Below are 27,178 nucleotides of genomic sequence, written 5' to 3'. Positions count from 1 at the left end.
TGCAGATATGCCAAAAAATGATATGCAGTTACTGTTGCCAGTCTCCGGCTGACTACGTAACCTGTACAGCATGTGGCTCCACTGTTTGTAGTCTCTGTGCGCGCACAACTTCTCTTGAATACATTTGTCCTCGGTGCTTGTTTGGCACAAATCAGGGAGCTGGATTGGCCGTTTTTAATCTAGGAGAAAGACGGCTTCCCATGGCAAAAAAGGAGACCTTATGCCACTTGTGTGGTGCAACTATAGAAGAAAGGGCTCGCTGTGCAGTTTTGGAGCACTGTAAGAAGCACAAGCTTTGTCACGTATGCTGCAGCAATTCACAAGTAGTTCCGCTGACAGACATACCGTGTCCCGGTGCTATTCTTGCTGCAGCGGAGCCTGTTACGAGTATGGAACGGGCCATTGGACGGAAGATTACCCCTGAGCTTGTTACTCTTCTGCTTGACGATCCAGCGACTCCTGAGACCCGTGGACTGCACTCTTTAGATGAGCAAGCAGTTGCTTGTAAGATGTTTTTACCGTATGATCAATTGAAAGAACTGACAGCTGTGTGTAACGAGCTGGACCAAGCAAAAGCAAGGGGGTCTTCAGCTGAGGCCAAAGGCATCAGTATCCAGGACCCCAGGTCTTGGTCTGATACCTTAGTACTTGCTAGCACCCCGCAGAACGCTGATCTAGCGTGGCGTATATCTGCACTGCAAACCCAATGCGAGAAGATATACTATCATCCGCGAATGGCAAGCCTTACAACGCCAGAGGACGCGTGCATTCTTCCTTCAAATTTTGATAACGATGAACACCGGCAATCCATGAAGTCTGTGAAGATGGGTGCCTATGTGAAGTGCATCAAATTGGGTGCACCACCAAATACTTTGAGCGCTCTGTTACAACCAGGCGGCCAAACTCCAGAGGAGCTAGCAGACTTGGCGGGGATTCCGCTGCCCAATAGCGTACGGCTGTCTCCGACCCCCTGTCTCGTTGCACTCCGACAAAAATAGATGGCTCTGTACATAAGCAATCTTGAAGAGGATATAACAGGCGCCGTTTTGCTTACGTTTCTGAAAGATGCTGGCATTCCTGTAAACGATGTGTCTATTGCGAAGAACCAGAACGCCGAGCATCAATTTGTTCTCTCCTGTTCTCAAGACACAGCAGAGTTAATTATGAGGCTTAATCGGTGCTGCATCTATTACAGGGAGATGCAAATAATATCCACTGATGGTACACAAAAGGCCTCGAGAGCCTTTTTCAAGTCACTTGTTAACGGTACCGACGGGCCAAAGCCTGCGTCCATCGACTCTCTGCTGTCCCTGCTGAGGGAAGGGGGCGCGGTAGTTCACAGTAGCACCCCTGGAAGTGCCATAGGACTCACTCCAGAGGCCGTCATGGCCATCTACCAAAACTTCGGACCAATTCTGGCCCTGGTCTACCCTGCAGCCCAGGCTAAGCGAGGCATGTGGTACCTTGTCTACGCCACAGAAGCTGCAACAGACACCTTGTTAGCATCTCCACCGCTTTCTCTGGGGGGAGTAGTCATTACCTGGAAAAAAAGAAATCTTGCACAGCTCATTGACGTGCTCAATGACTCAACTGGAAATAAATGACATGGTATCTGTGGCATGTGCAGAGATGACTCGTGAATCCCTGATTTTGCAGAAGACAGATTTGCCAACGGCGTTCGCTGAACTCATAGACATGTTTCTTCGAATACGGCGAAGGATCTCCAAGCATGATAGTACTCTAAAGACAACGATCAGTAACCATAATGTAATCGTCGCTCACCTCTCTGCTCCCACTGCTCCTGACGACACTTTATTGAAGAGCTTAGAGGACGAGCTCAAGAGCCTCCAGGCCTCTTTGGACGAGACGGCCGAAGGAATAAAAACCTTACAGAAGGAGCAAGAGGCTCTCGCAGATGCGCGTGCACGCCATCGCGCTGAACAAGCTAACAAGCAGCGGAGAGATCGACAGAAGCTGACTGAAATGCGGTCGCTTTTGGTCTTCTATCGGAGCATAAGTAACGTTTATTGGGACGCAGATCATAGATGCTTCCTCCTGTTGCCGCACAAGGCCAAGCTCATCAAGTTCTCTGCACCAGATAACAAGTTCAGGCTTTCACAGAAGAATGACAGCGGAGAAGACATGTGCATTTGGGATTTACTTGATGATTAGCGTATACATGCTGTCTTTTATTCTATCCCCTGCATTGTCTAGATGTTTCCAAATTCCTTGAACCACTTCTCATACTTTTTTATTGCTGATTGGTCTACGGACGGCCTAGTCTTTTTAATGGCGTCCTCGAAATCCGAAAGCAGTACCACAAGCTTTTCTTTAAACTTTGGGTCACTATTCATCTGCTTGATCTCCTCAATGCTTTTGCCAGATATTTCTCTGCGGAGGGGTGCCATAGACACTTCTCTGACAAGGATGGAGATGTCTGCGCCAGAAAAACCTTCTAGGCGATTGGCTAAGTCGTCAAAATCAAGTTCTACGGTTGTTATGTCCTTTAAGTTGAGCTTCAAGAGTTGCTTCCGTGATTCAAAGTCTGGTAACGGTATATAGATGCGCTTTTCGAGGCGTCGCTTCAGAGCCTCATCTAAATCCCAAGGCAGGTTTGTCGCCGCTAGAGTCATGACGGGCTTGGGCTCTTGTTCAGCGAAGTCCCCATTTGCTCCATTACCTACTCCATTTGCTGTGGTAACACCTTGCATTTGAGTGAGTATCTCTGCCTTAATACGCCTGCTACACTCGTTGTCCTCACCACTTCCCCGTGCACTCATAATGGCGTCTATCTCATCTATGAAGATGCAGCTTGGAGCCCGCGCTCTAGCGATAGTGAAAAGACCCCTGACCATTTTCTCTGCCTCCCCCCTGTACTTGGACTCTATCACACTTGCAGACGCAGAAAAGAATGTGAACCCTGCCTGCATGGCTATCGCCTTGGCCAGAAGTGTTTTACCAGTTCCTGGGGGTCCAAATAGCAACACGCCCCGCCAAGGTGAACGTACACCTGTGAAAAAGTCCGGAAGCAGCATCGGCAGGACAACAGCCTCTTCGAGGAGTCGCTTTGCTTCGCTGAGACCAGCTATCTGGTCGAATGTGACCCCAGTAGATTCGACGATGCAATCGTGAACTGCTGCGGCAACATCAGGTGATATCCCCTCATATTGACATGCGCTTGGGGTGATATCTCGTGGAACAGGGACATTGCTTGCGTTGTTTGGCGCCGATGACGTTGGCGCCAGGTTTTGGGCTTGGGAATAGGTTGGGGCCCCACGTGGTGCTGGTGTTCTGTTGACCTGTGCCTGAGATCCCGGCTGGTTGCGTCCCTTTCTAACCGCAGGGGTGTTCTGAACTCCCATGTTGGACTGCCTCCTGGGTAACTGAGAGCGCTGTTGAGCAGCTACTGATCCCCGCGGTTTAGCTGGGGGCCCAAATCTATCCTCTTGCTCGTCAAAACATGGGATGCTGTTTGCAGGGGGAGCTGCCTTTTTAACCGGTTTTCTCTGCAAATCACTCAGTGAATTGGCTAACGTCATTACGCTAGCAACCTCCTGTTTTATTTGCTGCTTAATTTCTTGCCACCGCTCCTTCTCGGCCGAGGGTCCCAGTGTGTTGAGGTATCGATTTAACGATGCAATAAAGCCATCGTAGCAAGTCTGTGCCGGTGTATAGTTTCCCGATTGGACATAGTTCCGCGCTGAAATAAGGTCCTCGATACAGTCACCCAATGTTCGCATTTTAAAATGGAGCTCTACTTGGAGCTTTTGGATAGTACCTCCAGGGAGGCTTTGAGCCAAGCCTGTGCTCAGGCAGAAACATCTGAAGCAATACAGCCCGATGACACCCCTTCTGTGACAGAAGCGGCCATTGACTTAAAAGATTTGGATACAAGTACCGTTCCCATTAACACTCACAAGCCTTCTAATATGGGTGTTTCTAACCTTGTATCATCGTATAGTATTGCAAAGAGCCCAGCAGCATCGGCTCCTCCTTCCCTTTCTAGTGTCTCTCATATCTCCTCGGAATCTACCGCATCCCATGTTTCGGCAACATCCAAAACAGTCATGGAAGCATGGCTTTTCAGTAACACAGCGATAGCGGCCAGCGAGGCGGATACTGCTGATGTAGATGATCTCCTACTCACGCACACGAGCCAAGGAGATGACAGCTTGACTAGGTTATTCCCCACGCCACCTGTGGGTGAGCGTCAGCAAACAGCATCTGTAAGCGACAGAAAGGTGTCTAGATGCTACTCGTTGATGCAGCAATGGGAAATCATAATCACCAACTGGAAGGCACACAATAAAACGCTCCAACCTAACGATTACAGGGCCATTAAGGAGCTCGGCAGAGAAGGCATACCCGACTGTTATCGGCAAGATGTCTGGCCTCGGCTTTTGAACGCACAAAATCTTTACCAACAAAACGAGAAATATACAGATCGCTCCACATTTGGTGCGTACCTACAGCGAGAGATATGTAGTGAGGTAGTCACGCAGATAGGCAAAGATATAGATAGAACACTCCCCAAACATGTATACTTCAGGTCTCTCGAGGGGCGGCAGGCCCTGTTTCTCGTCCTCAAAGCATTTGCCTCCCATGACGAGGACATAACGTACTGCCAAGGCATGAATTGCCCGGCAGCAATTCTACTAATTTACATAAGAGATATACCGCTCGCGTTTTGGTGCTTCTACCGATTCATCAAGAGGTTTGGGAACATGTACCTTCCAAGCTTGTACGGACTTAAGCTCCGAGCACTCACCCTCATGCACCTTCTTCGAGAAATAGAACCAAAGATAGCAAGCTACTTACAGGAGGTAGGTATAGATTTGCTCTGCATCACTCCTGGATGGTTTATGACAGTGTTTAGTAACTGTTTGAAGTTTTCAGTTTCTCTACGCATCTTTGATTCTTTGTTGTGTGAGGGTGAGAAAGCTATCTTTAGAGCAGCTGTGGCCATCTTCAAAACAGCCGCCTCTGGGAGGATGTTACCCCGTCCTCCGAACCATCTGCATAACGAATTTTTAGCAACGTATGGCATGAAATGGCCATATCCATTAGACAGCCAAGCATATGCGCGGTATTTCGATGGCTGGATAGCCAACATCAGCAAACCCGGAGAGGTCTCGCTTCTCTGCATGCCGCTGACATATGCCCAGCTGTATCTCAACAGACTGCCCAGATATATGCCCGATGGACAAAAGTTCATGGAGCAGTGCCTTGCGGTGAAGTTCAAGACAAGGCTTCTTAACGAGTGCAGAGCAAGAGCTGCTGCTGAATTAGCGACCTCCGAACAAATGTGAATTATTATCTGTGAGGGTAGAGAAAGCTATGTCATCCCGCTTGAGGGTAGCGTATAGGTTTTCTTTGAGGTATGCTCGAAAGCCCTTGAATGAGCGTGAGGCCTCTGACAATCTATCTGAAATGGAGGCTGTAGGATCTTTGGCCTTGCTAGTGATCGCCTGCTCGTACTCCAAGTATGTGGTTGATACCGCCCTTGAGAGTGCCTGTTGGGTCTTTGCCGGACCAAGCACCTTGAAGCGTCCAAACGCAGGGTTTTTGCTGCGCACACCGGCAGAAATAATCTGTCTTACTTCATCTGCAAGCAGATTGAGCTCTGTCTTGGCATTCCTTGGGAGTAGATAAAATGGGGGAGGACAATTATATACCAATTCAATCGCCTCATTTATCAGTGCCTCTAACCGCTTGCGCTGAGGGAAAGGAGCGTCGTGTCTTAAAAGATTGAGCAGAATGGCCCGTGCTAAATCCATAATGTTTACATCCGCGGGAAGCACCAAACCTCCTTCCTCAAGTGCACTGCTAAGCCGAGGGATATACCACGGAAGGAGGATCTGTAGCTCCATCTCTGGTGCCACGCGGCGATGGTTTACTTGGGCTGGTGCGCCTTCTCCCATCACTTTATAAAAAAGCCCTTTAGCACATAGTAATGCGGCTCCACGTCTATCTGGGGGACGGATTTAGTTTCTATGTTGAGGTGCAGCCCTTAGATAGCATAGAGCAGCTCTCACAGTGCATCGAGCAAGAGACAAACGCCCTCTTCGACGTTGTTGAATCGAGGGACGAATACATATCTATACTCGGCTTGAAAGACGGCTTTTTCAATGACCTACTTCCTAATAACACTGTGGCAGACATATTTACGGCGGATGACGTGGTCTTTCCGACGCTGGACCTTACTCGTTCCTCTGATGCGGAGATCTTGGAAAACAGGGCCACAAGTGACAAGAAGTATTCCCTGTCCATTCTCTCGCTGATGCCGAAGGAGTCATCTATCATGCACACTGCCATATCGAAGACAGTTTCTGAGAGAGAACGTCAGAGACTTCTTCAGGAGTCCCGGACCTGTCCCTCATCCTCCGAAACCAACCGCAGCATCGTGGTGACGAAGGAGGGGGGCACGCGGTCATCTGGTGTGAACAATATGGGGACTGCGGGGGACATCGGAGACTTGTTACACGTGTCTCATTTGTATCACAGCAAGGCCTCAGCAGAAGACACTACAGGGGTTGGTTCCTCTCAGAACGCAACGAGTTCACTCACGGGGGGATACTCTGGAAGTGCAGCAGGCAGAGAGTGCTCTTCACAGCACAAGTATGGCAATTTTGCCCACTCTTCGTCCGACTACTTAAGCTCCCGATCAATTGACAGGTGTCACCCCTACTGCACTCCGTTGTCAGAGTTCGGAGACAACAGGTCAATCTGCCCCATTTGCAATGAAATAAAAGCATATCGTGCTTCTGCAGGGCCCCACTGCACTCCCTTCTGCAAGAGTGGAGAAACACAGAAATCTAAGTCAAGTGGGCTAGAGTTCTGCTCTGTATGCATGTCACGTTACAGAGCGCAGAAGTATACAAAAGGTGCCCTCCATCAGTGTGCGCAATGTCATCGCCCGTGGTTACGTCTAAACATTAAAGGTATCTGTCGCACATGCCACTTGAGCGACGACGCGTCGTCCCACGTTCCTTTCCAGCCTTATGTTGTGCCTCTGGACAATTGGATAGACCGTGGCTAAGTAAGGACTTAACTCGCTCACGCATGAGCCCTAAGTCGTTGTGGGGTTGCATGACTGCTGCTCATAAGCAGCTTATCCAACTGCACTTGTGCGACGCGCGAACGGTGCTTAGCTCTCTCTAAGCGCTCTCTGGCCTCTATGATAAGATTCTTATCTTGCACGGCTCCATAGGTATGCAGTGACGCATGCTCCAGGCTGTGTATTTGTGCCTGGATACTGAGTATTTCCGTGTTCTTTGATATGATTTCCATCCTCAGTCTCTCTATTTCTGACTCTTTCGATCTCGCAGCGGTTGGCGCTGCTAAACGAATGGCGATGGATGTTGGGGTAGGAAGTCCCTTCTTAAGAGAGCTTGCTCGAAGCTGCGATGCGTGTGATGATTGCGTTGCATGAGAGGCCTGGGCACTAGTTGGCCGTCTCTGAACCAAGATATTGTGGGGCTGCGCGCTGATAGGCTTGTCCTTCAACCTCTCTCTCAATTTCTCCCTTAGCTCCCTTGAGTTTCTTTTTTCTTGTGTGTATGCCAGTTCAACCTCAGTCATTCTTCTCTGCATTCCTTCGAATGTGATCTGCAGATCCATTAGAACATTTTGCAATTGCTTGTAAGACTCTAGTGACACTAGCTCTGCTTCTCCGACATCCTTTGCCCCGGGTACCGGACTTGTCCCGGTTGTCTTAGTTTGAGGACTTGGCTGAGCAGCCGATCTAACCGGAGACAATAGTGCGCGAGAAGCTTGCAGCATGCTTGTTTCTGCATTGTTAACTTCGGCCAGGATCCGTTCCAACCGGTCAGCTTCCATGGTAGTGACCTTGAGCTCTTCTTGCAACTGTTGGCAAAGGCCTATTAAATGTTCCTTTGACATTTTTCTCAAGCTCTCCTCTGTTGGTAAATGGGGAGCGCTTGATCTTTCGGCGGTTTTGGTGACTGTGCGATTCGTGTCCGAATGCCCCATGTCTGTCTGCGATGTTGCAGCGACAGATTCCTCCGGTAGATTCTGCTGTAGCTGAGAAATACTCAGCGGGGCTGTGTTTCTCATTACCTCTTTTGTAGATGTCGTATGATTGACCTTGGCATTGGGTTCAGGTGGCACGCGGAGGGTTTTATTCTTAGCAGTGTGAGCATCTCCCCAGTGTGTGAGTAGGTAGTCAGATAGTATTGTATGCACACTGTCGTAAGAAGTCCCTTTATGTGCGGTTCTCAACGCTTGCAGAACTTGCTCCATTGTAAAGTCTCGAGTAAGAAGCAGCCTGAGTATGCCCAAATTATCACAGAGAACAGCCTCATCCAGCAACGAAAGCGTACCTTGCGTTTCTGTGTCCTCACAAAATTCTAACAACATTTCTACCAAAATCTCGTTCCCCACCCGGATGGCAAGCACAAGAGGACTCACGCCATCTTTAGTACATATAAGAGCCTCATAAGGGGCGAGTAGAAAGCAGCATTCCTCGTGATTAGCCAAGATGGCCACGTGGAGCGCAGAAAGGCCGTCTGGGCCCAGCTTTCCGACCTCGTTCGGTAGCGCATTCTTCAGTGCACCAATATCACCCAGACGAGCCGCTGCAATTAGGTTTGACGCTAGTGTGTGGGGCTTCATGCCCTAGAATTTTTTTGGCATACATCCCGTAGCAGAAGCGGCCCGCAACATATTGTCTGCCCCCTTCGCACCCCACACGTACTTCTGTGCTCTGTAGCATCTACTCAATAAATACTACGTTAATAGACGTGTTTAACGTAATTGCTTTTAACAGGTCATATCTTGATTGACTCTATGATCCATAGCTTTCACCACCTGGAGAGCTGACTGGCTTTATAAAAATGTTAAATGTTCTTCACAAAATGTGCTGAATGAATGCCTTTTAATTAAAAGTGTTTCTCGTCTTTTTTACATTGCTAAGGCTTCTCAGGCCCGCTCGTTCTGTGACACATATTGCATTGGCTAATGTGGCTCATTAACCGATTTTAAAATTACTGATGCCCTTCTTGAATTTAGTTGTTCTATATCTTTTAGTAGGACATGCAAGGGCATCTGCGGTTTCAGAGACTACAGAAAATAGATATAAGTGCCTTTTTGACGAGTACAACATGCATTTTGGACACAACTACGAGTGTGCCACTGGATATGCGAGAGCACTTCGGCACTTCGTTGAGAATTTGGAGCGTTTTAATGTCTCTCACGCCCGAAGCATCACCCACCTCATAGACATTCTTACGTGGACAGAGGAGAATGTAGTTTATACTCTTAACCCTGTTTTGCACAAAGACATTATTCCGAGTGTGTCACCACACCACAGATCTAAGTATATTATTAAATTTGATAGCAGATGGCGACGGATTGCACACATGATTAAGAAAATCGTGCACAGAGGACCGCTGGTAGCGAGTAGCTGTGGAAGTCACACACCAATAGTCTATGTACGTGCCAATCCGCTTCCAATCTTGTCAAAGCTTCCGCCTTCGGTTGACTTTCGCGAGCTGGGCCTGGTGGACAGAGCCAGGAACCAGGGTCTGTGTGGCTGTAGCTGGGCAATGGCGAGTGCGGGACTCTTTGAGGCGACGATACGGTCGACTCGTGAATACTTTAAGAACAACGGTGACGTCGACAGCGTTTTCAAGGACCCTCAGTTCAATGCTTCGGAGCAGTACTTTCTAAACAAATCTTCGTTTGGGATAAATAATTGCTGCGAGGGCGGGAACTACCTGTTCCTGTCCCTTGATCTTGCCAACAATCCGTACATGGACACTGTGGAGTCCCTTGAGAACTTTCCGTTTATGATGAAAGACACATACCACAATCCAGACTCCATTGTAGACGACTTCTCGTGCAAGGTATCAAACCCTTTCCTCCCAGGAAACTATGTCACAGTGTCAGCGTGCAAGACCTCACTTATCTACATCTACGACATACTATCTCCTGTGTGGGCGTTCGGGAAGGCGATTAAGATTATGAAATCACTGTTGGCCCAAGGAATACCTGTCGTTGCCACCCTGCACATATCCACGCTCGGGGATGAGTATCTGAGAAGGATTGCAATGTATAATAGGGGAATCTTAGACATACCATGTAAGCATGGTGACCGGGCTGCTATTCATCAAGTCCTCATCATTGGGTACGGCACCTATAGTGGCATCGACGTTTGGGTTGTTCGGAATTCGTGGGGAGATCTATGGGGGAGTCATGGCCACTTCTACGCGGCAATAGGCAAGAATTCTATGTGCATTGAGGAGACTCTATACACGGAGATACCAGCCTACTTCCCATTAGCAGGATACGAGATGTATAGGCCATATGTCCAGCGGAAGCCTGCTGACTCTTCTACTGTTTGGAGCGGGATCTTGGAACGAGGCGACGAGGACTCTCTTGATCCAGATCCGATCGAGGTCGATCTAAAGACAGAGCAAAAGGCATTCGTGATCATAATGGCAACGTGCACCATACTATCCCTTGCTGTAGTCCTTCTCATAGCCATCCTTGTTGTGACTATCAAAAGCAAGAGGTGGAGGGTTAGCAGGCCGGGATCTCAAGCTGAGTCTCAGCCGTCTGTGTCAATTGTTAACATTAGAGGAGAGCGGGGACTATTTAGGTGAACTATCCGTGCATGGGTTCCATTTAGTCTTCGCTAAAGTAGCCTTTCAGTCTATGGATTCATAGGATTGGGCTTTTTTGAAAAAGGAATTTTATTATCAGTGAATTGTGTAATTGTGTGATAGATTGCAATTGGCTAATCGCTATTGATGGAATTAGGTTTTAGTTCAGCTGTAGCTCCGGCTTTGCACCGTGGGTTGATCACGACTTCAGAACAGGTGACAATTAACACTCCCGCTACTGGCTCAGTCAATGAGTCAGGCAGGTGTTTACTCCCGAATATACAGCGGCCAAAGACAACCTCCAGGGCAGTAGCTCATGACTTTCTGCGGCAGCAGAAGAGAATAAGTCCAATTAGTGCAGCAACAACTGCAGCAAGTACTATGAAGCTGAGAGAGAAGAATACGATGCGCATGGTGCTCCTGGTTGTAGCAGCTTCTTGGCCTGATACCCCATCGACAGATTGGGATGTATAGCAGGGCATATATTTGGAAAAGAAGTCTGGAAGTAGCTCCTCTGTTGTAACATTTGGCCTCGGCTGAGTAGGGTAGTCCACCGCAAGATACGATTTAGATGGGTCAACCATACTATAGCAGCTCCCTCCCTTTCTAAAACGGCCTGCAAACTTGTCAGCATCGTACGAAGTGAGAATTAAGTCATAGCAACTGTCAGATGGGAGAGACGAGGGATCCATCGGGGTAACATAACGCGGGATGCTGGCGCGAGCAGCCTCGTAAGTGTAAATGTTCTGTAGCTGTTCCTCTTCGGTGTATGTCAGGATGGAACCGGAAAATGCACAGGCCACCTCTTCTGCGGTGAGATTTGCGATATACACAAATGAATTCTTAAAGGGCATCACGTTATAGGAGTCGTCGACGACGAACTCTCCTTTGTAGATGGAGTCTCTGACGGACGAGCTCCCTGTCACTGGAAACTGCGTGCACTTAGACAGGCGGTCATCATTATAAATCTCTGCTGGAACGACAGCATTGAGCCAAATATTGAACACAGACGTCGGGGACTCCATCCCAACAGACTTGGAGTATAAATAGTTGCTGCAGCCGAGCACACGGTTAAGGTCGAGGCTGTCAACCCAGCCATGTATCTTTTCCCGTAGGGCTATTGCCTTTGGTGTGTCAAATTGATCCACGGCTAAGCCAAATCTGTCTGCCATTGTTTTTGGTATGTTCTTTGAAGGAGTAAGGACAGTGGGTGGGACGGCCATCTGATAGCCTGTTCTTGTAGCCCTAGTTTTCGTATCCATGTATTGTATGGGGGTGAAGCTATACTTGATGTGCTGAATGCGCTTTAAGTAGCACTCGGCCTCCACAATAAAGCACTGGCCGGTCTGGTCAAATGCACAGGCGTCGTTATATAAGCGATGGCTGTGTGCAGCGATAAGAATTATTGGAATAGTATATCCCCTTCCGCCATAGTATGAGCGAAATGCATTCACGATGTTCTCCAGCTCACCATCTGAATAGCTCATGTGATTGGCCACCACGAGGACGTCTGTCTTGTCAAAGTACTTGTCCAGGATCGCCTGAATCTCAGCGGTCTTGATGATATCACTGGCTCGCTCAACGTACGATGATACGTAGCTACTGCGATACAGAAACCCGAACATAAGGACGTTGAGCCCATTCTTCAGTGTCATGTGCTTGTAGCGGTTCTTCACCAATGGAGAATTGTCTGCGTTCATGAAGGTATTAGTTGAGACATAGGCGTCCCCGAACATGTCATCAATCTTCTCATGGATGTATGCGGTACTGGATTCTGACCCCAGATCGTGATTGCCGACTGTTATGAGGTCGAAGCCTACCTCACTGGCGGCTTGGTATATGTACATGCCTTTAATGGGCGTTGCGTCGCTGAGGCCCGTACCTTCAATGAGGTCGCCGCCATCTATGGCCAGCACGGCACGCGCAGGATCCTTGGCTGCCTCGTCCCTGGTGCGTTCGATGTAAGACACAAGGGTTCCGTAGTCTCCTAGCTCCTTCTGGTGTCTGTGGCCATAAATCCACCCATGTGTATCGGAGACTGAGATAACGTCAAGGGCCAGATTCTGGGCCTCTGCGGTGCTTGCGAAAAGCAGGGCAAGAGCCAGAACGGCCAGCACCATTTATTTGCTAGCGCCTTTATTTGTCAATTTACTCTTGGATGTGATACAGCCCAGAGGTCAAGAGCTTACAACACGCTTAGCCACATGCCTATGTACGGGTCTTCGTAAGAATGTCGATCATCGTCATAAACTCCGGCTTGAGGGAAGCGCCACCGACAAGGAAGCCGTCAATATTCGGACACTGGCCAAGCTTCTCGCAGTTGCTTCCATTGGCCGATCCCCCGTAAATGATACGGATATGCTGTGCGCCCTCGGCACAAACCTTCTCCGCAAACCACTTTCGGAGCCCCACATGGACCTCCTCTGCCTGCTCGGGCGTGGCCACCACGCCCGTGCCAATGGACCACACGGGCTCGTAAGCAATGACAACCTCCTTCCAGAGCATCTTGGACTCTCCGAGCTCCTTGCCAAGCGCCTCAAGCTGGGCGATGTTCACCTCCATGGTGCGGTTGGCCTTGCGCTCGTCCAAGGTCTCTCCGACGCAGAAGATGACCGTCATCCCCTTTTCCAGGGCACGCTTAGCCTTCTTGGCGCTTTGCTCGTCGGTCTCCCCCATGATTCTGCGTCTTTCAGAGTGCCCTACTATCACATGCTTCAAACCCATGTCCTGAAGCATCTCAACACTTGTCTCGCCAGTCCACGCCCCGTTCCCCTCTAGGTACACATTCTGCGCTGCTATCCTCAACTGTTTTGACGTGTTTGCCGCAATGGCTGTTGACAGGTGTACGGCGGAAGGGGCAATGACGACGTCCACGGAATCAGGGATCTTATGGGCAGCAATTGCCGCCACGTGGCTCTTGATAAAGTCAAGAGAGCCGTTACACTTGAAGTTACCGCCGATGAAGGGGCGACGAGCAGGCATGATTTATTTTCTGGCTAGAATTTCTAATTTGAAGTCTTGATCCGAGGCAGCCAATGGTGTCCAGGGCATAACCCTTTAGCCAATGTGATATCCACAGATACAGTGATTGCGTTTTTCGCTTTCAGCATTGTAGCGAATGCAACTGCAGATGGAAAGAAGTACGTGCTGGAGTTGGTCATAGTCAGGTCGAAGAATATCAAATATAATAACATTACTGTATTGTGCCAGAAGCTTGTCGGGGTCCAAATCACGGTGCATGAAGCAGAATAGAAGAAACACCACAGAACTACATTCGCTGATACAAGTATGAAGATCTATGGAGTGTAGCACGTCATTAGATAGCACTAGCGCATATATTCTTTTAGATATAACAGTGTCATAGGATAACCGCCCAAAGGGACGCTCCGAAAGGCCCGAGACTCGCACTAATGTGTTATCATCTACTATGTGAGAATGAAGGACCTCGATAGCCTCCTCAAGAAATCGCTTAACCCCCGGGACAGGAACCTCCATCCATGGAATGCGCCATGAGGGTTTCTTCCGCTCATCTGGACCTGGTTCCATGTCACCAATCAGTTGGGAGGTCTTTTCAAAAATGGCTTGCAAAAGCATACGAGCACTTGTCTGTACTCCTAATTTGATGCATTCAAAGCGTAGTGAAACTGAATCGTCTATCATGACATATAGTATCTGGTCAATTTTACATTGCTTATCAATATACTTTAGACGGATTGTAGATTGCTTTAGCTTGGACGAGGTGCTGAGAGAGGTGTTAGAAGAGAGACGAACTGATGCCTGACTATCTCGAGGGCCAAGCAAAAGGTCTTGTCCCATCTTCTTCAGCTCTGCATTACTAATGACACTGCTAGAAGGAATACCTGTCTCTCCCTTATCTGCAATTGCCAGTCCATACGACGAGAAGTAGCACAGGAGAATATCATATGGAATTGTTAGTTCAAACGTTGGGCCTGTCTTCATGCCGCTAGCAACATCTTGATAGACCACATCATAGAGGGCGTGTCCCGCTTCCTTTGTGCACACACACAGGGACAGGTACCCTCTTGCGCCTGGCCTGTCCATTGTCACGATAACCTGCTTATCCATCCTTGTTCCTGCAAACTGCTGGTACTGAACTGCCAAGTTGGCAAGCTTGCTGTCCTCAATAAGGGAGGTAATTGAAACGGACTGTGATTGTCCCCGCGAGCCCAAGAGATCTGCAAGGCTAACCCTGTACCTACCTAACAGCACAGTGTCGTTGCTGTCAGCACGCGTGTCCAACCACGAATGTTTGTGTTCTGCGCACTCATTTGGCAGTACTCCTTGAACAAGTAAATCGACGAGCAGTATGGACGAAAGGTCATCGACCTCTGCAGCCGCTCTAGGGACCCTCAGCGTGTAGCTGTGATGATCCAGATGCTCACCCTTCTCTTTGGCAAGTAGCTTAGTGAAGAACCAACGCGTTTTCTGGGGCCCCTTCTGCACCTCTTTTGCTAAAAGAGGCCTCTGAGTTGGAGAGGGCAATGTCTCCAGATCCGCTTCCTGAACACCAGCCCGAATTACAAGCCACTTACCAGCAGGTAGGCGACTTGACGGCGACACATCAATGTCCAGAGAGACATGCATATCAATCCCCGCACAGAGCTTTACTAGAAATAATTTAAAAAGCTTTCTACTCTGCTCATGGAAGATATTCAAGTAGAAGCGTATCCAGAGCTATCTTACAAGGATCTCAGGCATATAAAGAATATTGGTTCGGGATCCTTCGGCAGGGTCACTCTTGCACAGCACATTGACACAGGAAAGTACTACGCCGTGAAGGCAATGTCCAAGCGGAAGATTATTGCCCTTCGGCAGGTTGCTCACATTAACAACGAGTGTAGTATCTTGCGTGTCGTGAGGTCTCCGTTTATCATTAGGCAGTATGGAACCTATCAGGACGACAAGAATGTATACATCATCCTGGACTTCATCCAGGGCGGCGAGCTTTTCTATCACCTACGCAGATATAACAAATTTCCACTCCAAGTTGTTAAGTTCTTTGCCGTCGAGATCCTCCTGGCATTGGGGTATTTACATAATCTGGGCATCGCCTATCGTGATCTGAAGCTAGAGAACGTCCTCGTTGACAACACAGGCCATATAAAGCTTGCTGATCTGGGGTTTGCTAAGCGCCTGGTCGAGAAGAATGCAGACGGGGATACGGTGTCCCAACTTACTTTCAGTATCGTGGGCACCCCAGAATACTTGGCCCCCGAAATTATCCGATCGACCGGGCACGATATGTCTGCAGATTGGTGGGCCTTCGGCGTCCTCATATATGAGATGCTAACAGGGTCTCCGCCCTTCTTCGATGACAATCCTGATATGACCTGTAAGAAGATCCTTGGGGGAAAGATAACTTTTGCAAGTGGGTTTGACAAGGCAGCGAAGGACCTGATTATCCGCTTACTCAACCCTGACAAAACAAGGAGATTGGGGGCATCTATAAACAACGGCACGGCAGACATTATGAAGCACGCATTCTTCTCAGGGGTCAATTGGTCTTGGTTTGAGAAAAAAGTCGTGAAGGCCCCCATTGTCCCTAAGCTCACAGACCCTGCCGACACCGCCAATTATGAAGACTATCTAGATGAGAATGGTAACTTTGAAGAGGACGAGATCGACTACGAGAATCTAGGGAGCGATGCGGCCGAGCTGGGCCTGGCAGAGATACCTGGGACTCAGGAAGAAATAGACGCCCTGTTTGTGGGATTTAAATAGGTGCGTGACCCTTGACATAAAACAAAACCCTACCTTACTTATTCCTCACTCCTTACTCCTTTTGCTCCCTACGTTCTTTTCTGGCCGCCTTTTGTCTAGTGGATCGAGAGGGTCCAGGCTTAATATTAACAGCACTTATCATCTCGTACAGAGCGGCACGCTGCCTTCTTTGAACATGTAAACCGAGACTATGGGCCCCAAGCCACCCCGAAAAAAGCATGCCCTCTAGCATCTGTATTGCACCACAGTCTGTCTCTGTGCAGTCGATGGAAAGTATGCATTGACCGAGCATTTTCAAATCAGTGACGCGCTGCACATACTCTGGGTTTATTTTGCTCAGCTCTGTGAACAGGACTGTTTGGTCGTTGGTTTCCCCGCTGTCCAGGCCGCTTGATAGGAGCGCCATAAAGATGTCGTGGGGAACGGGTGGAAGAGCTCGCTTGCAAGATTGTGCGTTACTCAGAAGAAATGGGGCACTTGACTGCGGAATTCGCCATATGTGGGTGCCATCTGTAGCACGGAACTTGTCATTCCCCGTCTGCTTCTGGAAGCATCCACACCCAGCTATAACAACCTTAAAGATTGTCTGGTAGTTGCTGGCATTGCCAGTAAGAAAGATGTTCGCAACCTTCTCGCTAATCATTATAATTCGTGACGCCCCTTCGGGTTGACGTTGTGCAAGAACGTATGACCCGATGAAGTCTTCGGGGAGGTCGTACTCTTTTTTAACTGACTCGACGATCTCTAGATCCTTTAATGGCTGCATGGGAAGATCCTGCCACATTGGCGGAGGAATGCCCCTTGGAGGACGTGGACACGCGTCAGCATTGAAAAGCTCCAGTTGACTCTTTTCAAAGGAGGCAGCAGAGCTGATCAATTCTGCTAAGATGGCGCTAGATTCTGATGACGGCAAAGGCTTTGCGAGCTTCAGCAAAGCTACATAAAAGCCTCCTGTGTCCTGGAGCCACGGATAAAACCTCATTGTTCTCGTGAGCTGGGCCTGAATGTCATGTGGTAGAGGTGACACTCTCTCAGCAGAGAACTGCTTGTCACAAGCCCTCAGATTCGCCAGTTGGAGACTTGCGTGCATTTCAAAGGCGTTCTCGCTAGGCCCAAAGAGAGCATAGGGGAACATGGTTTGGTATATGTTCCCCCGGGAAGTGGGGTGTGCGGCTGAAACAGAGTCTATAACGTCATCGGTGGCCGGATCCACAACAGGCCATGTTGTGAGCCCAGGAGATCGAATGAGAGATGGAGCAATGTGGGAAGCATCCAAAACCTCCAATGACCCCTGACAGATTTGAAGAGCAGACGCCACGACTGCCTCGTTCTCAATGGGGTTCAAGCTGCACGTGCTATACACAAGTGTCCCCCCTACCTTGAGGAGTTGTAGAGATCTGAGAAGGATGCGCAGCTGAAGAGGATGGAGACTGAGCCCGCCGTGCGGAGACCACCGAGGCCAAATATCGGGAGCCTTGCGGAGAGTCCCATCGCCGCTACACGGAACGTCAGCTAAGATTTTGTCGAAAAGCATTCCTCCTGGCAGCGAAGGATAGCGGCTTGCGTCACAGTTAGTGATAACAAGGGAGGGCATAGACACGGTGATGGTGTTATGAACAAGCACATAACATCGCTTAAGATCAGCATCATTGGCCATAAGGAGCCCTGTGGGTCCGACATCTTCCAACAGTTGGAGCGTCTTACTGCCCGGTGCGGCGCACACATCAAGGACAGCCTCCCCAGCATGTGCCTGCAGAAAGATGGGGGGTATCATTGACACGGCCTCCTGGCGCACAATGAACCCAGCTTCGTGCTGTAAGTTTATGAAACTATGCAGTCGCTTGTACTGCTCAGACAGGCGGATAACGCGCCTATCAGCCGTGAACATCCACCCTCCAGGAATCCAGGGGAGCTTCTGAATCATGAGCTCTTGCTGCTTGGAACCTAGTTCTGACGTGTCTTGTTCTTCCGTAGCAAAGCGATGAAAAAGGATACCAAACTGATCTGAATAGCGAGGCTGAAATGTCCGCGGCTTATGGGCTGCAGAAACTCTGAAGGTAGTTGGCAACGGCCTGACAAAGTATTCAAGGTACAGCTCCATGTCGGTGGCGGAAAGTATCCGTCTGTAATAATTAGCTATTCTACTTGCTTTGGGATTGATAGGCGTACTGTCCCTTCCACATCGTTTACTACCAGGCTCCTCGATAACAGCCTTCTCGTCTGGAAGAGCGGCAGAATCTGTGGGGGGAACAGGATTAGTAGAGGGTGGGTCCAGCGTCATTTTTATATTAAGTCCGGGTCGCTGACCGACCCATTATTATCAATTAGAAGCGCGTCTATTTTGTCGTTGTGAACCCCTCGGTGAGACTTGTTTTTAGCCCGCCTCTCCTTAATGATACTATAAAGTATTAGAGACATAACAAGCAGCAACAGGAGCGTCACACAGCACACGCTGACAGTTATTACAATTGACTTCTGCAGGACACACGTTGATCCGACTATTATCTTGTCTAGTGGGCACTGTGAAGCTGCGGCAAGTTTCTGGGTACAATTGGGGTATTCTCCATACTTTTCTTGATAAATAGAACAAGCCACGTCGACGAGGTTGGCCACGCGAGTCTCCAGATCGTAGGATGAGTCGTCATAGAGACACTTTACACCACCTAAGCAAAATAGCTCATTGTTAAGGAATAAAGTCGGCGAGAATCCCACTTTGTTTGCCAATACATGTGAGAAGCTTTCGTTAATTAGCGTATTTGCACGAGACTGCGAACAATCTGTCACACTCTTGATGTCAGTGTCGGTAAAATTGTATTGCTGCCGCAAGACCTTCGCGTTGCATCGTGTTATGTTGTAAGGAACCCCTGAGACAGAGGCTTTAGCACCATACATACAAAGATAATAGTCGCGCATGATGGTTGCATTGAGACCGGTATAGTTTTGTAAACAGAGAAAGTAATAGTCCCCAGTGACCTCTGCGGCCCCGTGAGATGAGTATCCTCCGCTCAAAGTATATATAGACGGCTTGGACAGTGGCACGTAGCGAATTTTTAATATCTTAGTGGCCATGGGATATGTGTCTATCAGGTATTGGATCTCGTTCACCATAATCTGTGAAAAGTAAGGGCAACGAGACATTCCATAAACGTCTAATGTCATTGTCGATGTGGTGTTGTCTTTCCCAGACACAGTGCTTACCTGATGAGTCTCGACAACAGGCTCATCCGGAGATTGCAACCTTATTTTGAGTGTCAGGTTCATGTTTGGCCAAACCAGCTTAAACTGTGGCGTCTCCCTTGTGTCGACGTCTTTTAAAGAGGTGGAGGTTACTGTGATAAGTAGGGTGTTATCCTGTGTCTTATCATAAGATGTGTCTAGTAATGTTAGAGATACTACTTCAGAAGCAGCTGAGTCCTCAGACGGTACAAGCAAAAGGCCCAGATTGGCGACAAATTCTGTTGCTAAATCCTTTGGGACTTCTCCCGGAAGTAGCATGTCAATCTGCACCTTAGTATCAAGTTTAAGTGGGCTGGTGCTGGTACCGTTCATCGCGGGGCATACAGGAGCCGTGTGTGCCGTGATGTTGGTTATTTGGAGATCTATACAATCAAATAGACTGGTACGCTCTTCTGAACACAGAAACGTATTGTTTTCCAGATTTAGAACGTAGAAGTCCTTGTGTTTGCGAAGAAGAAGTTGGAGCTCCTCGGAGGTAGGGGAGACCCCAATGATGCTGTTGTTCGATAGATCGATGCCATACAAGTCAGACCAGAAGGATTCTAGCAGAACGGACACCTCTGCAATACCGTTTAAGATTCCCTTGAAACTATTCGACCCTAGATTGATTGTGGACGTACGAAGGACAGAAGCCGGGATTGGTTTTGAAAAGGTTGAAAAGTCAATCCACCCTGTAAGATTGTTTCCCCCCAAGTAGAGGTCTTGGACCCTGGGGAATGCAAAGATGAGCTGGCTCAGATTAAAGCTCCCAGATACGCCTGTCCCAGAAAGGTCCAGCGTACTGAGGCCGCGTATCTCATCGGCAGGGATATTGAATATAAGTCTAGAGGCGTCAGTGCCTGGAATGTTGAGTCCTTTACGGCCAACTTCAATGTCCAAAGATGTGAGCTCCTCCGGAAGACGGACTCCAGAGTTCATAATGGATATAGATGGCACATTATATAGACATAAGGGCAGCACCACGTTGGTGAGCTCACAGTAGGACATGCTGAAAGTGGTCAGACTCGAGAGAGTGCATATGTCGGACGTTATATCTGTAAATGATGTCATGCTTAATGAAAGCTTCACAAGATTAGGTGGCAAGTTCTTCATGGATCCGCTCACATAGTTTGATTGGAGAGAAAGCTCTTTTAGAGTATGAAGAGTTGCAAAGCAGGCCGGAAGCTCCCCCACAAGATTGTTCATTGGCATAGATATGCTCACAAGTTCGTTGTCGATTTCGCACTCAACTCCGTAGGCAAGACAGTAATCTCCGCTCTCGTCTGCTAAGACGTTCCAGCCCTCAGACGAATACCAATTTGGACCGCTTGTAGAAAGATAGAACTCGTAAAGGCATGCACTTATTTCTTTGTCTGCAGCCAGAAGAGTTGTGCATAGAGCAGCTAAGAACACCAGCATGGATTTTTAAAAGAACAGATGGCATCCCCACCAAAAGCAAGTTATAGGCTTTCCAATTTGCATGTGAATCTTTTCAGGAACGTATATCTTATCTCCACCGATGGAAGCTTATTCTTCAAAGCGTCGTCTATGCAAGAACTTCGAATTTATCGCCAGCTCGCTATGGCTCACTCTCAGCTGCTTTCGTTTGTGCCTAGCCTGGTTGGAATATATAAGTGTAAGGAGGACGCCCTCGATCTTATTATGGACCTATCTGGGGACCTCTGCAGTGTCGATTTTGGAGTCCTCGAATCTCTGCTAGCGACGGCTACAAAGTGTCGCACCTTTAATTGTCATGAACCTATTTTCACTGCGTTAAAGAATTTACATAATAGTAATGATACCCAATCCAAGATTTATTTTATGGATCTAAAGTTGGGATTTATTACGTTTCCGCTAGGTGCACAGCAGAGCAAGATTCAATCGCAGGAAGCGAAGGCCAGAGATACCACAACGTCTACGCATGGCGTGCGCCTGATGGGTGCCGTTTTGCCGGTGAAAAGCAGGACTTCGACGACAGAGTCCGTGCTGCTCACCAAAACGGAGGGTAGAGCATGCTCCTATGACGATATCTTGGCGCATCTATGCACCCTCTTTCCAGACAGACGCAGTCTCGGCCAACTTGTTGCGCGTCTACAGGCTCTGTCTGCGTCTCTCTTGGGAGAGTGTCTCCACATGTGCGGTCCGAGTCTCTTGATTTCTAGCACCCACCAGGGTCAGATAGACAACCACGCTTCACACAACGCATTGCCTAGTGTCTTCTTGGTAGACTTTGCGCACACATACACCCGGGACCAGGCGGTCGCACTGTGCACCGACAGGCACATTCTGTCCACCACTGCAAGTACCACCATAGCCGCATGCATAGAAAACTTGTCCCATAATTTACAAGCGTATCATGCCTTCTAGTACTGCTCCTCCTCCTCTTCATAGTACTCATACTCATAGCTCTCAGACGTCTCGTTTTTCGCAAAGGCGGCTGGGTCATCTGCTTCAGAGTCTCGCTGTCCACTTCCAGGGAGCTCATCTTCATGCAGCTTCTCCAACTGGACAAATACGCAGTCGTGTAGAACGATATCTATCTCATCGTCAGAGGTACTGAGGATACCCTTGCACTTCATTAACGTTTGTATGCTGATGCCCCCGCTTTCGTGCAATACAGTGAAGAGCTCCACCAAGATAGTGGATATTTCCTCGTGAACTATAGTCTTGTTGAAAAACAGGACTATGAACTCGATGAGCTTCAAAACAAACTCTTCTTCCCCATCATCTTCGTCATAGTCAGACCAGAATATGGAGTTACTGAATCCCTCGCTAAAGAAAAACTTGCAAATGCACGAGAAGTTGGCGAGTGCAGTCCTGAGTGGTGGAATGGATAGGACATCATCACATCCTTGATCGGGATCCATATACAGTTTGGAAGAGCATGACTCGCTCTCCGGCAAGCTCACAATGTGCTTTTGCTCGATAATGTATTTAGAAGGAATGTGGTTGTCCTCGCGTGGGTCTAGCCTCTTGAACAGGTCTGGACCCAGGAACACGTAGAGATAGATGAAGTGCGCAAATATTGCAGCTGCTCCCTGGAGATTTGTGTTAAGCTTACAGTCTTCTGCTGCTTTGACGGCGGTCCGGAAATCGGTCACAAGCTTGTTGAGAATCGTGCCTGAAATGTCAGCATGCCCACACCCTCCATCTGCCCTGTTAAGGCCTCTCATCTGGATGCTGGACAATGTGGCACTAAGATTCATCCTCTCGTCATCTACCTCTATCAAGCTGTTGTCTTCTGAGGTACCTGTGAAACTCTTGGATTTGGAGTGACCGGGCTTGGATGTATTTAGTAGCGCTGCAAATGCATCCACTAGTAGGTCCCGCACTGTCTCTTTGAACTGCGCCAAGCTGCGCTGCTTCCGCGCCTCGTCTCCCACTATGTCAGTTAGTTGCTTCTCTTGCTTGCACGCGTCTAATATGTCCTTGTCAATATCGAATGCAGACAGCTTATGCGGAGGGATATCTTTGAGAGATGCTATATGACGAATGTATGGCAGCGGGCGGCACATGCTGGCCGGAAGAGAGTCCATTCCCATGAGAGTCATGTACGACATCTTACGACAATCGAAGAAGGCATAGAAAGATGACTTAAATACGAAGCCACTGAACATTAGATACTTCAAGGATGTAGTTAACAAGCCAGGGTACCCATCAGGAAGCTTTTCTAGCAGCACATCTCCAACAAAGCTTGCGCGCATTGACTGTCTCGGGTCACGGATCTTCTCGGTGTCGTTCAGTGATCGGATAATGTAGTAAGGCAGTGTATAGAGAGATAGCTTCGATGCAGTGGGAGCATGGGCGTGCCTTGATGACTCACTCTCAGACCCGTGTATGCTACACATGGAATAGTCTGCTCTGTGTTGCGAAGAATTGTAAGAGATAGTCTCAGAGTGTCTGGGAGCGGAATATATGTTTCTAGGCGATATTTTATTACTTTTTTGGCCACCTGGGATCTCGTGATGTGCATCAGCTGAGCTTCCAATATTGGTAAAGACTTCACTCTGCTCGCTTTCCTCACTAGTTTCCACATTATTGAAATCTGCGACGTCAATCTGGGCATCCAAGTCAGTCTGATTGAAAAGTAAGACAGATGAAGCATCATCTTCTGTTGGCCTTTGCAGCATCTCATTGCTTGCGCAGCTCACCAAGGATTGAAAGAACTCGTCATACTTACTCGTATTTGGAAGCGGGTTCAAGGTGGTCTGGGTCACACCAGGCCATGCTAACTCTGTTATGGGTACAGTCCCGCTGATCATGTCGGCGAGGAAAGTATTCTTTTCCTCCTCCTCTAGTGACATCTTAGTGGAGGCACGAGAGTAGACAGAGACGTGCTTTGGCGGCAGAAGATGTGAAGACTGATCTGCAGAGGCAGCAGCTAGAGTAGGCACGGACCCTTGTCGAGGAATGGACCTACAAATATTTATAGTTTTGAACTCCGGAGAAATGCCTTGAAGATTGCTTTCTGGCATATATTGCGATGTTGAGTTTGCCTGATACTCTCTTAAAACACTGAGTGACGGGCGGGTGGCCGTCAGAAAGATGGGCGGGATGAAGCGTACAATGATTGTGGAAGGAAGAGTTGAGATTTCGTTCTTAAAGAATCGACAGATTGTATCCTGGTGGCTTTGTAACAACTTGAGCTTTTCTATATGATCAGGCAAAAGGAGCTTTCCAACTGTTTCACAAGTAGCTTCGTCCATGTCAGACTCGGGTTGATCTGCTTCTGTAGCCTTGGTTGCATGAAAGCACGGAAGAGGAGAACCCAAGGTGAACCCGGCAGTTTCAAGGGCATTCTCTATCCGATCATCTAAGTAAAGGAAATACCGTATGATAAAGGAGAGATATGCCTGGAAATTGCAATGAAAGTATGCCTGGAACGTCATCTTGATGGCCTGATAGAGGATTTCTGAATTAAGTGTAACTCCGTTACCCACCATGGAGCCGCACGGAAGGGATATTCCATCTTCAATATGAACATTGGACCCCACATAACAACGGCGAAGCACGCAGTTCTTCCCAATTGTCGTCTGTGAGTTGATCAGAGTGTCAATGATTTTGCTTCCGGCCCCAATAAAGACGTTATCACACAACGTGGAATTGTCAATCGTTAAACCGTCCTCCAAAGTACAATTTCTGTGCACTAGCGAGTCCCCACCTATTATGGTGTTGGGGGGAATAGAGGTTGATTCGTCACAGTACAGTGTGCCACACGATTGCAGCTGCGTTGCGCCCGTGGAGACCCAGTCCAGGACACTTCTAAACTGCGTCTTAGTCCCTTTGTAGTAGATCCAATTTGTCTCAGGAGAGTAAGGTCTGAAGTACCCCTTAATATATGCCTTATTTAGCTCCTGGTAGAGCCTCGGGCTGTCTATGGTTATACCGGATTCACATTTTTCTAGGAGATACGTGCCCATCTTAATTGAGTAGTCGCTTTTGCTATCCAGTGCAGATGACAGGAAGGTATGCATTGATTCTGTGTCTTCAAATGTCTCATTAGTAACGAAGAACTTTATGAAGTTAAGATTGACAATATAAAATCCTGTGAGATAAAGATTTGAACTAATATTCATGTGGCACTTGTCTTCAAACGGGAGCTCCAGGTCAATCTGGGCAGAGCTATTAGCCACGTCTACAATAAGGCTCTTTAGCTCACATGTTTCCGGGTCTCTGATAATTATCGAGGGGGCAATGAGCGGCCTCAGAGAGGAGGTCTCTGTATGCATGGAGAGGATAGCTGTCAGGAGGTAATCTGTATTGTCACCTGAATGCAGATTTGTCAAGGCTACATGGTAGTCAAAGGCCTTGGCAAAGTTAAGATTAGTGAATGCCGGGCCATCTATGAGGAGGAATTGGGAGATGGTCCCCAGCTGGCCTTCATATGATTTCTTAATATCCGGCGAATCTCCGAAAACCTTCTTGAGACAGGCATAAATGCTTCTATCGCTGGACTGCAGCACTCTGATGGAAACTGTGTTAGGGACCAGGGGCTGGGCGGCATCAAACAGAGTGTCTTTCAAAATAGAGTGTGTAGCCACGTTTCTGAGTTTAGGGGACCAGTGACAGTCCTCGTCCACGTATCTCTGAATGGTTGAAGCATAGTTGTACGCAACGATAGTAATAGAGTCGATCCCGCTAGTGCAGAGACGATGAATTAAGATATCAAGCAGGTAGACCCCTCCTATCTTCAGTAGAAGGGCAGGGGTGTCACGGACGATCGGATCCAAGAACGACGAATAGGTATCAGCCAGAATTATCGCGTGGGTGACAGGAGGCATTTTAATGCAAAACCAAAGAGAAGGGCAGATTGACACAGGAAATTTACGCGCCAGCGAACTCGCGAGGCGTCACCAGTTGAAGAAGAGATGACCATCAATCGCCATCAATCATCAGAGGGCTAGGAATCAGTTGATATAATCTAGAAAGAGCAGGCAGAAAATTGCAAGGCACATGAGGACTATGGTTATTTTTGTGCTGCTTCGGAGCCGCTTAGCGGCCTTCTTAAGGTACTTGTTAGCGTTGTCCAGCGTTCCTGACGTTTCGAAAGTGACTGCATATATTCTATCGATTTGTTCAGATTGCTCGATGACCTTTTCAGCAAAAAGAGCGTTCAGAGACTGAATTTCATGGGCTGTTTGTTCTGTGCGCCGGACAATGTCTAGCTCTTCCATGAGAGACGGCAAGATCCGCCTAGTGGCCTGCACCTTAGTGGTGCCCATGTGGCTCTGACTTACCTGTGGAGCATGATCCTCGTCATTCATTGCATGGACTGTTGCCCATATGCCTGTCAATCCTTTAGCATGGTCCACGGGTGCCCCCTCACGCCCAGACCCCTCTTGTGTGGCATTAGATACAGCAGGCGTGCTCGTCGAAGGATCTCTCTGCATATTCAGCGCATAAACATGCCGTTGCGACCGCTCACGGAGATAGTCTGATGATACCACAGCACGGCGCTTGGCGCGGAGAGAACCATAGTCTTCAAATATCTGCGTAACCTGAGCAAGAAGGACGTTGCCGACGCCCTCAAAGTACTGGATCGCATTTTTGCTATTGTCTCGTCGGAGCTGGCGCTCTAGAACTTCCAGAGCATTCTCTTCTGCATCAAATTCATCGCCAGTGGAATCTTTGGCTGCATATGTCTTGAGTTCTTTGAGGATATTCCCCACAAGACTATTTATATGAGTGAAAATGGTCAGAATTCGTGCATCAAATAAAGCACACTCTTCATCAGTAAATGGCATGCCTTCCACGGAACGTGTGTTGGAAGAGAGAGTCGTGGCGGTATAGCTGCTCGAGTTTTGAACAATTATATCTCGCAAGGAAAGGACTTCTCTACGGGCAGTAGAGAAAGCATTATGCATGGGAGACGGAGATACCCTGACGTCTTCCGGCTTCTCGGTTCCAAGGAGCTGGTGGAAGATGCCGGTAAAATCTAGAGACATGCACTAGCTTTTCTGGTTTTTTAGCGGTCGAAATTCGTACGCACCTTGGATGAACACCAATCTGTGCGTGAGAACCTCTTGTGCAGTGAAGACCAATCGAATCCGTTCCACACCTCTTAGCCTAGGACCAAAGTCATCAGATCAAAGGTT

General features: G+C 48.4%; 18 protein-coding genes across 18 annotated transcripts; 8 read left to right on the top strand and 10 right to left on the bottom strand.

The window, feature by feature from the left end:
• Positions 1-17: 17 nt before the first annotated feature.
• On the top strand, positions 18-998 carry GL50803_0011200 (uncharacterized protein; the record flags this gene model as incomplete). Its single annotated transcript, XM_038045651.1, has 1 exon — positions 18-998. One exon carries the CDS (start codon positions 18-20, stop codon positions 996-998), a length of 981 nt encoding a protein of 326 aa, XP_037902316.1.
• Positions 999-1,604, top strand: GL50803_0011201 (uncharacterized protein; the record flags this gene model as incomplete). Its single annotated transcript, XM_001706770.1, has 1 exon — positions 999-1,604. One exon carries the CDS (start codon positions 999-1,001, stop codon positions 1,602-1,604), a length of 606 nt encoding a protein of 201 aa, XP_001706822.1.
• Position 1,605: 1 nt separating this feature from the next.
• On the top strand, positions 1,606-2,172 carry GL50803_0015367 (uncharacterized protein; the record flags this gene model as incomplete). Its single annotated transcript, XM_001706771.2, has 1 exon — positions 1,606-2,172. One exon carries the CDS (start codon positions 1,606-1,608, stop codon positions 2,170-2,172), a length of 567 nt encoding a protein of 188 aa, XP_001706823.2.
• A 38-nt stretch (positions 2,173-2,210) lies between these two features.
• On the bottom strand, positions 2,211-3,740 carry GL50803_0015368 (Katanin (p60); the record flags this gene model as incomplete). The annotated part of the gene is made up of 1 exon (XM_001706773.1): positions 2,211-3,740. One exon carries the CDS (start codon positions 3,738-3,740, stop codon positions 2,211-2,213), a length of 1,530 nt encoding a protein of 509 aa, XP_001706825.1.
• A 6-nt stretch (positions 3,741-3,746) lies between these two features.
• On the top strand, positions 3,747-5,309 carry GL50803_0011204 (Rab-GTPase-TBC domain-containing protein; the record flags this gene model as incomplete). Its single annotated transcript, XM_001706774.1, has 1 exon — positions 3,747-5,309. One exon carries the CDS (start codon positions 3,747-3,749, stop codon positions 5,307-5,309), a length of 1,563 nt encoding a protein of 520 aa, XP_001706826.1.
• Positions 5,286-5,921, bottom strand: GL50803_0015369 (uncharacterized protein; the record flags this gene model as incomplete). The annotated part of the gene is made up of 1 exon (XM_038045822.1): positions 5,286-5,921. The coding sequence occupies one exon, from the start codon at positions 5,919-5,921 to the stop codon at positions 5,286-5,288; it is 636 nt and encodes a 211-aa protein (XP_037902315.1).
• A 32-nt stretch (positions 5,922-5,953) lies between these two features.
• GL50803_0060401 (uncharacterized protein) lies at positions 5,954-7,039 on the top strand (the record flags this gene model as incomplete). The annotated part of the gene is made up of 1 exon (XM_038046213.1): positions 5,954-7,039. One exon carries the CDS (start codon positions 5,954-5,956, stop codon positions 7,037-7,039), a length of 1,086 nt encoding a protein of 361 aa, XP_037902314.1.
• Positions 7,040-7,056: 17 nt separating this feature from the next.
• Positions 7,057-8,634, bottom strand: GL50803_0011207 (uncharacterized protein; the record flags this gene model as incomplete). Its single annotated transcript, XM_001706775.1, has 1 exon — positions 7,057-8,634. The coding sequence occupies one exon, from the start codon at positions 8,632-8,634 to the stop codon at positions 7,057-7,059; it is 1,578 nt and encodes a 525-aa protein (XP_001706827.1).
• Positions 8,635-9,011: 377 nt separating this feature from the next.
• Positions 9,012-10,625, top strand: GL50803_0011209 (Cathepsin L; the record flags this gene model as incomplete). Its single annotated transcript, XM_001706776.1, has 1 exon — positions 9,012-10,625. The coding sequence occupies one exon, from the start codon at positions 9,012-9,014 to the stop codon at positions 10,623-10,625; it is 1,614 nt and encodes a 537-aa protein (XP_001706828.1).
• Positions 10,626-10,939: 314 nt separating this feature from the next.
• GL50803_0092645 (5' nucleotidase family protein) lies at positions 10,940-12,745 on the bottom strand (the record flags this gene model as incomplete). Its single annotated transcript, XM_001706777.1, has 1 exon — positions 10,940-12,745. One exon carries the CDS (start codon positions 12,743-12,745, stop codon positions 10,940-10,942), a length of 1,806 nt encoding a protein of 601 aa, XP_001706829.1.
• An 88-nt stretch (positions 12,746-12,833) lies between these two features.
• GL50803_0093938 (Triosephosphate isomerase, cytosolic) lies at positions 12,834-13,607 on the bottom strand (the record flags this gene model as incomplete). Its single annotated transcript, XM_001706778.1, has 1 exon — positions 12,834-13,607. The coding sequence occupies one exon, from the start codon at positions 13,605-13,607 to the stop codon at positions 12,834-12,836; it is 774 nt and encodes a 257-aa protein (XP_001706830.1).
• A 75-nt stretch (positions 13,608-13,682) lies between these two features.
• GL50803_0017200 (uncharacterized protein) lies at positions 13,683-15,230 on the bottom strand (the record flags this gene model as incomplete). The annotated part of the gene is made up of 1 exon (XM_001706780.1): positions 13,683-15,230. The coding sequence occupies one exon, from the start codon at positions 15,228-15,230 to the stop codon at positions 13,683-13,685; it is 1,548 nt and encodes a 515-aa protein (XP_001706832.1).
• A 57-nt stretch (positions 15,231-15,287) lies between these two features.
• On the top strand, positions 15,288-16,367 carry GL50803_0011214 (Kinase, AGC PKA; the record flags this gene model as incomplete). Its single annotated transcript, XM_001706781.1, has 1 exon — positions 15,288-16,367. The coding sequence occupies one exon, from the start codon at positions 15,288-15,290 to the stop codon at positions 16,365-16,367; it is 1,080 nt and encodes a 359-aa protein (XP_001706833.1).
• A 52-nt stretch (positions 16,368-16,419) lies between these two features.
• On the bottom strand, positions 16,420-18,648 carry GL50803_0017199 (Sun/nucleolar protein family protein; the record flags this gene model as incomplete). Its single annotated transcript, XM_001706782.1, has 1 exon — positions 16,420-18,648. The coding sequence occupies one exon, from the start codon at positions 18,646-18,648 to the stop codon at positions 16,420-16,422; it is 2,229 nt and encodes a 742-aa protein (XP_001706834.1).
• Positions 18,649-18,650: 2 nt separating this feature from the next.
• GL50803_0017198 (Leucine-rich repeat protein) lies at positions 18,651-21,002 on the bottom strand (the record flags this gene model as incomplete). The annotated part of the gene is made up of 1 exon (XM_001706784.1): positions 18,651-21,002. The coding sequence occupies one exon, from the start codon at positions 21,000-21,002 to the stop codon at positions 18,651-18,653; it is 2,352 nt and encodes a 783-aa protein (XP_001706836.1).
• An 18-nt stretch (positions 21,003-21,020) lies between these two features.
• On the top strand, positions 21,021-21,950 carry GL50803_0011218 (Inositol hexakisphosphate kinase; the record flags this gene model as incomplete). Its single annotated transcript, XM_001706785.1, has 1 exon — positions 21,021-21,950. The coding sequence occupies one exon, from the start codon at positions 21,021-21,023 to the stop codon at positions 21,948-21,950; it is 930 nt and encodes a 309-aa protein (XP_001706837.1).
• On the bottom strand, positions 21,947-25,864 carry GL50803_0039587 (Translation initiation factor; the record flags this gene model as incomplete). The annotated part of the gene is made up of 1 exon (XM_001706787.1): positions 21,947-25,864. The coding sequence occupies one exon, from the start codon at positions 25,862-25,864 to the stop codon at positions 21,947-21,949; it is 3,918 nt and encodes a 1,305-aa protein (XP_001706839.1).
• Positions 25,865-25,990: 126 nt separating this feature from the next.
• Positions 25,991-27,028, bottom strand: GL50803_0011220 (Qa-SNARE 4; the record flags this gene model as incomplete). The annotated part of the gene is made up of 1 exon (XM_001706788.1): positions 25,991-27,028. One exon carries the CDS (start codon positions 27,026-27,028, stop codon positions 25,991-25,993), a length of 1,038 nt encoding a protein of 345 aa, XP_001706840.1.
• Positions 27,029-27,178: the final 150 nt, after the last annotated feature.

The sequence above is a fragment of the Giardia intestinalis genome, chromosome 5, assembly GCF_000002435.2.
Source record: "Giardia intestinalis strain WB C6 chromosome 5, whole genome shotgun sequence".
Lineage (NCBI taxonomy): Eukaryota > Fornicata > Diplomonadida > Hexamitidae > Giardia > Giardia duodenalis.
The sequence above is the reverse complement of the archived record's forward strand: the minus strand, read 5'-3'. Positions and strand labels throughout refer to the sequence as shown.